The 6625-nt window shown below is 53.1% G+C and overlaps 1 protein-coding gene across 1 annotated transcript in view; it reads left to right on the top strand.

Moving 5' to 3' along the window:
• Window positions 1–441: 441 nt before the first annotated feature.
• Window positions 442–6625, top strand: part of RTF1 (RTF1 homolog, Paf1/RNA polymerase II complex component) — a 46758-nt gene continuing 40574 nt past the window's right edge. The window contains exon 1 of the mRNA XM_024201759.3: window positions 442–599. Coding sequence (XP_024057527.1) covers window positions 522–599 — 78 coding nt within the window. The 5' untranslated portion in view covers window positions 442–521. The remainder of the gene's footprint in view (window positions 600–6625) is intronic.

Raw genomic sequence — 6625 nt, 5'->3', positions numbered from 1 at the left:
TTTTCCCGTGTTTTAAATGTTTTCTCTCCCCAGTTGCTGTATGAAAGCCCCACCCCGACACGGGGGCAACCGGCCTGACTCTCCGGGGCGGCAGTGAACGTGTCTGCGCTCAGAGCGCTGCCAGATGCACTGAGACCCCAGCCCGCGCTGGAAAACGGAGGCGAACATATTTCTCCGCAATCCCTGTCGGCCGCAGTCACCCGGTAGCCACGAGCTGCAGCGCATGGGCGGCCCGGGGCGCCGAGGGGTCGTGGCGGCAGGCGCGGCGCGGCGGTGACAGACACCCCGGCCCCACGGGTGACACCGCGTCCCAGCAGCCCTCCACCGGCACGTGCACCCGGGCCAGGCCCCGCCCCCCTCCGCCAGTGGCTGCGGAGACCCCGCCCCGGAGGGCGGGGCGGCGCGGGGCGCATGCTCGGTGCCCTTTGTGTCCAGGGCGGTCGGGCGGCGCGGGGGAGGCCGAGCCGCTCTCAGTGCCGCACCGTCCGCGGGCCCCTCAGCGCGGCGGAGCCGGCCCCGTCATGGTGAAGAAGCGGAAAGGCCGGGTCCTCATCGACTCCGACACCGAGGACAGCGGCAGCGAGGAGAACCTGGACCAGGTACGCAGCTGAGCGGGAGGCAGGGCCGGGGCCTGGGCTCGGGCTCCCCGCTCGGAGCACACGGCTGGGCGCCACTGTCCCCCCGCCGGGGCCGGCCGGAGCTCGCTCCGCCCTGCCGGGGGAGGCCTCGGACCCGCCTCCCCGTGCGGGGATGGGGTCCCGATTGGCTTCTGGGGCCGCGGGAGAGACCCCCGGGCATAGCGCATGTGGGGGGAGGGGGGCAGCGGGTGATGGTAGAGAGTAGCCCGGCACCTGGGGGTGGCATGGGGTGAAATTGGCGTGGGGTGGTGGGGCACCCTGCGGGAGGTGGGGGTGACAACAGAAACGCTAGAGCCCTGGATACAGGTGCTAATTACGGTACAATCCCTCTCCCCCCCCCGGGGATAATCTAAGGATCCATGGAAACCTTGGCATCAATTTGGACTAGGCTGTGGGGCAGAGGGTAAATGTCTGCGGTGTAGAATGGTGGCTACTTTCATCCAGGCCCTGGAAAGAGATCATTTGTAAAGTCCTTTCTCATAGCTAGTCTTACTCGCTAGTGAAAGGTGTTAGCGTGTTCTGTTTCGAAGGTGAAGGTCTGAGGGTTATGTAGGCTGCTAAAAGGTGGAGAAAGATTGATGCTCTAAAATGTTTTAATCCCCTGGTTTTAGTCCCTGGTGCTGGCTCCATGGGAAAAGTGTCACTCAGTTGCTGATGCTTGTCACATTGAGGGTTCAGGTGGCCTATGCCTATAGGTGCACCACAAACTGCAGGAGTAAGTGGAATATACTTAAAGGAACAGTTAATTTTCTCATGGTATTTCAGATGCTAGGAGACCAATTAGGGGGAGATAAATACAATCAGGTCCCCTCTCTCTCCAGATCCTCTAGTATAGTATGCCCATAGAGGGTCGAGATGGGCTACTGTGGGAATTATTAATATACATTCATTAGTTTCCACTGATCCTCAGTGGTGAACCCGGGGAGCTCAATTGGTGGGAGATTACTTGAGGTTAGGAACCCAGAAATGGTAGTGAGGTAGAGTGTCTGTACATCCCAAGAGGAACCCCAAAGATAAATACTATACCTGGCATTAATTGAAGTGCATGAGAGCTTCAAAAAGGGCATGGAAGTTAGACTCCACTTCTTGTGCCCTGTGGAGTGGACTTTGTTCAAAAGACTTCCTGTCTTTTTAATTTTTTGTAATCTTAACAGTCACTGGTGATGTGATATATTTCTGTACAGTATATATTATAAATCACATAAGGAGGGTCATCCAGTTGGGTATCTTGGCTAAATATTCTTAAGCATATATATATCTGAAGCGGATGCAGGTACTGGGCCATTAACTGGTAACTTCATATGAGAAGTTTTTGGGATGTTGGGAAATAAAACAAATGTAAACAAACTTTTGTTGTTTGGAGTTTCGGTAGAAAGATGAAAAAGAATGAACATCACCTGGAGACTGAATTTGTCTCTGACCTAGAGAGGTGGCTCTTTCAAGGAAAGTTTGAGAAACAGTAGTGGAGCAGTGATGAGAAAAGTTGCATGGATGCTATGGTTGTATCTCTGTTCTTTGCATGAATAATGAACTTCAGTCTCGAGGGCTGTCAGCTCTTCACCATCACTAAATTCATACAAATTTCACAGTGTTAAACAGCTTGAGAGTGACCACAAGCCAGGGCTAGAGCAGGCTGGCATAGGCCAGAGAAGAGGAACACTGTGGGTGAGGATAGCTTGTGGATCCTCTCCCCCATACACTATAAACGTGTTCACAGCTGTGGGTGAAGTAGTGGATGGCTCCATCGAAGCTACCAATTGACTCTTACTGTTCCACAGAGGCCTTTGAGACAACCATATTAGCAGCTCACATGTACTGGACTTTAGGCTCAGGTAGCAGAGAGATGCAGTTTTGTCTTCTGTGACTCCACTGGGAAAGCATATGCCAAATAGGGCCATGATTGGTGCCTCACCTCTAGCCTTGCAGCATATAGTCTTTTGGTAAATTGGAGAAGGAGGAATCCTTCAGAATAGTTACTCAGAAAAGAAAAAAAAAACACATTTAGGACAGAAGAAGGAAAATGGTCAAGAATAAAAGGACAATGGTGACAGTGCGAGGGGATACACAGGGAGGTCGGATGAGGGATGCCATTCAGCCATTTCTGTGCAGGTGGTTAGGAGTTCCAAAAAAAGGGTCAGGAACCACTGCTTCAAAAAAATACCCTAAGTTTATATAAGATAGTTATGTCTACACTACGAGGGTAGTTCGATTTCACTTAAATCGAATATGTGGAATCGATATTGCAAAGTCAAACGTGTGTGTCCACACTAAGGACAGTAATTCGACTTTGTGAGTCCACACTAACGGGGCAAGCGTCGACATTGGAAGCGGTGCACTGTGGGCAGCTATCCCACAGTTCCCGCAGTCCTCGCTGCCCATTGGAATTCAAGGTCGAGCCGCCAATGCCTTCTGGGTAAAAAAATGTGTCGAGGGTGCTTTTGGGTAACTGTCGTCATCCGTCCGTCACTACCGCCCTCCCTCCCTCCCTGAAAGCGCCGGCGGGAAATCAGTTCGCGCACTTTTCTGGTCAGTGACAGCGCGGACGCCACAGCACTGCGAGCATGGAGCCCGCTGCGACCATCGCTGCAGTTGTGGCCGTTGTCAACGCCTCGCAGCTTCTCATCCACCTTTCCCAGAGGCAGATACAGAGAAATCAGGCGAGGAGGCTACGGCACCGCGGTGAGGGCCTGAAGTATGAGAGTAGCACAGAGATGTCAGAAACCACGAGACCCAGCGCCGAGGACATCACGGTGGCAATGGGTCATGTGGATATTGTGGAACGGCGATTCTGGGCCCGGGAAACAAGCACGGACTGGTGGGACCGCATAGTGCTGCAGGTCTGGGATGAATCCCAGTGGCTGCGAAACTTTCGCATGCGGAAGGGGACTTTCCTCGAACTTTGTGAGTTGCTGTCCCCTGCTCTGAAGCGCAATGACACCCGGATGCGAGCAGCCCTGACTGTCCAGAAGCGAGTGGCCATAGCCCTCTGGAAGCTTGCAACGCCGGACAGCTACTGGTCAGTCGCGAACCACTTTGGTGTGGGCAAATCTACCGTGGGGGTTGTTGTGATGCAAGTAGCCAACGCAATCGTTGAGGTACTGCTCTCAAAGGTCGTGACCCTGGGAAACGCGCAGGCCATCATAGATGGCTTCGCCGCGATGGGATTCCCAAACTGCGGTGGGGCTATAGATGGAACTCACATCCCTATCCTGGGACCGGACCACCAGGCCAGCCAGTACATTAACAGAAAGGGCTACTTTTCAATGGTGCTGCAAGCACTGGTGGACAATAGGGGACGTTTTACCAACATCAACGTCGGATGGCCGGGCAAGGTTCATGACGCTCGCGTGTTCAGGAACTCTGGTCTGTTTAGACGGCTGCAGGAAGGTATTTACTTCCCGGACTACAAAATAAGTCTTGGGGATGTGGAGATGCCTACAGTGATCCTCGGGGACCCAGCCTACCCGCTAATGCCCTGGCTCATGAAGCCCTATACTGGCGCCCTGGACACAGAAAAAGAACTGTTCAACTACCGGCTGAGCAAGTGCAGAATGGTGGTGGAGTGTGCTTTTGGCCATCTCAAGGGGAGATGGAGAAGCTTACTGACTCGCTGTGATCTCAGCGAAACCAATATCCCCATTGTTATAGCAGCTTGCTGTGTGCTCCACAATCTCTGTGAGAGCAAGGGGGAGACCTTTATGGCGGGGTGGGAGGTTGAGGCAAATACCCTGGCTTCAGATTACGCCCAGCCAGACAGCCGGGCGATTAGAAGAGCCCAGCGGGACGCGCTGTGCATCCGGGAGGCTTTGAAAGCTAGGTTCCACAGTGAGCAGGGTAACCAGTGACTGTTAAGTTTGTGGACACAGAAGCTGAACCTGCCCCCGTTTCTTTACCCAGTTTATGTTGACTATCCTCTCCAGCTACATACCCCCTTCACCCCCTTCCCAAAAATTAAAATCATTTCTATTTTCTTAATGAACACCGTTGTCTTTATTACTGTTTTCGCGGGAATGTTTTAAACCTGGGACGCAGACTGTGGTGGGGGGCGGGTGTAGTGTAGTGATGCAAATGATGCCTCTAAACTCCAGGAATGACAGGCTCCGCAGTGGTGGACTGGTTGTTTCAACGGAGCCTGCCAGCCGTCCTGGGCGGGACTGCGTGTATGTGTCGGCTATGTGACTTTCTGGCAGGGGGAGGAGGGTTACAGATCCCCTGCTGTGTGGCTCTGTGATCCAGGATAAGGACCGCTGCATAAGATCTGTAACTGCCCTCCCCCGCCACAAAGTCACAGAGCAACCCCCCCCCCAGAACATGAAAACCACCTCCCAGACTGACCAGGGTAACTAGTAACTGCACTGTGTATGTGCCCTGCTGCTGGACCTGCCCCCGCCTCTGTACCCTGCTAAAGGTGACTATACTGTCCAATTACCAACCACCTTCCCCCCCTTCACACAGACTCTCCTCCAAAAGAAAATGATGGAAACAGTAATTAACAGAAACGTATATTTTATTAGTAACAACACATGATACAGGGGGGTTGGAACTTGGACGGGGGCTTGTGTGAGGTGGGTAGGAAAGGACTTTTCAAAGTTTGGGGAATGAGAGCCTTCTAGTGCTACAGCACTCTGCAGGGGTGGAGTGAAACTTTTCACAGCCCCTGCCGCCCCTCCTTCTTTGGACTTTGGGTGAGGGGGGTATGGGACTTGGTGGCGGGGGAGGGTGGTTACAGATGCACTGCAGCGGGGCTCTCTCCTCCTGCCTCCGGTCCTGCAGAACATCCACAAGGCGCTGGAGCGTGTCCGTTTGCTCCCTCATCAGTCCAAGCAGCGTTTGAGTCGCCTGCTGGTCTTCCTGACGCCACCTCTCCTCCCGTTCCATGTTTGCTCTGTGCATGTGGGACAAGTTCTCCCTCCACTGTGTCTGCTGGGCTGCCTGTGCTCGGGAGCAGCACATTAGTTCTGTGAACATGTCCTCCCGCGTCGTCTTCTTCCTCCGCCTAATCTGCGCTAGCCTCTGGGACTGTGATGCCACGCTGGGTTGGGAGACAGTCGCAGATGTGGCTGTGGGAATGGGAAAAAGGGAGTAAATTCCTCAGAAAGATAAATGTAGTTGTGAACAAAGAACATAGTCTTTCTCTGTGAACAAGACCATGCCCTGCACCTATCACATGCGCACTCAGGACAAGGTCGAATTTTCGGCCCTCGCCTTCAGTGCCTGTGGTCTTGCAGTGGCGATCTGAGAAGCGGGGCAGGACACCGGAATTTGTGTAGCGGGCAAACATGGTAAGCCGTAGACTTGTGGCTGCTTAAAACTTTAATAGTAGCACTGGCCTCCTTTCACATTGAAAGCAATGCCAGTCTCTGCTGCCAGCAATCAGGCAAGCATGAACTCTGCCCCTGTCCCACCCCCTCGCGGCTGTCCCAGGGAAAGATCCCTGTATGCTGCCCCTCTCCCGCCTCCACCGCGTGGCTGTAAAGCAGTCCCAATACTAACATTCCCCTACCTAATTCAAAGCAGGGCATCATGAGCGACATTACCCTGATGAGGATCTCGGACAGCGAGAAGGAACGGATGCTTAGGGAAAGCCTGCAAAAACCAGGGCCGTATGCCGCCATGCTCTGCAGGGCAATGATCCCTGAGTACTTGATTGTCTCCTGGTGCGGAAACGTTTCGTACCAGTGAGGACCCAATAAGATCGCTCTCCCCAGGAACCTGATGAACAGGCTTGAACATTACCTCCAGGAGAGCTACTTTGAGATCTCCCATGAGGATTTCATCTCTATCCCCGGACATATAGACCGGATTTTGGTGTAGGTGCACTGGCAGGGACTAAAGAGTGGAGCGTCTTGGGCAGCAGAATCATGAAAAACCGGACATTTAGATTTTTTTTTAAATAGTTGGGACTAAATAGTTAAGCGCCTAAGGCAAAGAAATCATGAGAAACCCATTGTTAATATTATAAATATTCCAGTTCTGTTACAAATAAA

Source organism: Terrapene carolina, unplaced genomic scaffold (assembly GCF_002925995.2).
Source record: "Terrapene carolina triunguis isolate 2854851 unplaced genomic scaffold, T_m_triunguis-2.0 Scaffold96, whole genome shotgun sequence".
Classification (NCBI taxonomy): domain Eukaryota; kingdom Metazoa; phylum Chordata; order Testudines; family Emydidae; genus Terrapene; species Terrapene triunguis.
The sequence above is the reverse complement of the archived record's forward strand: the minus strand, read 5'-3'. Positions and strand labels throughout refer to the sequence as shown.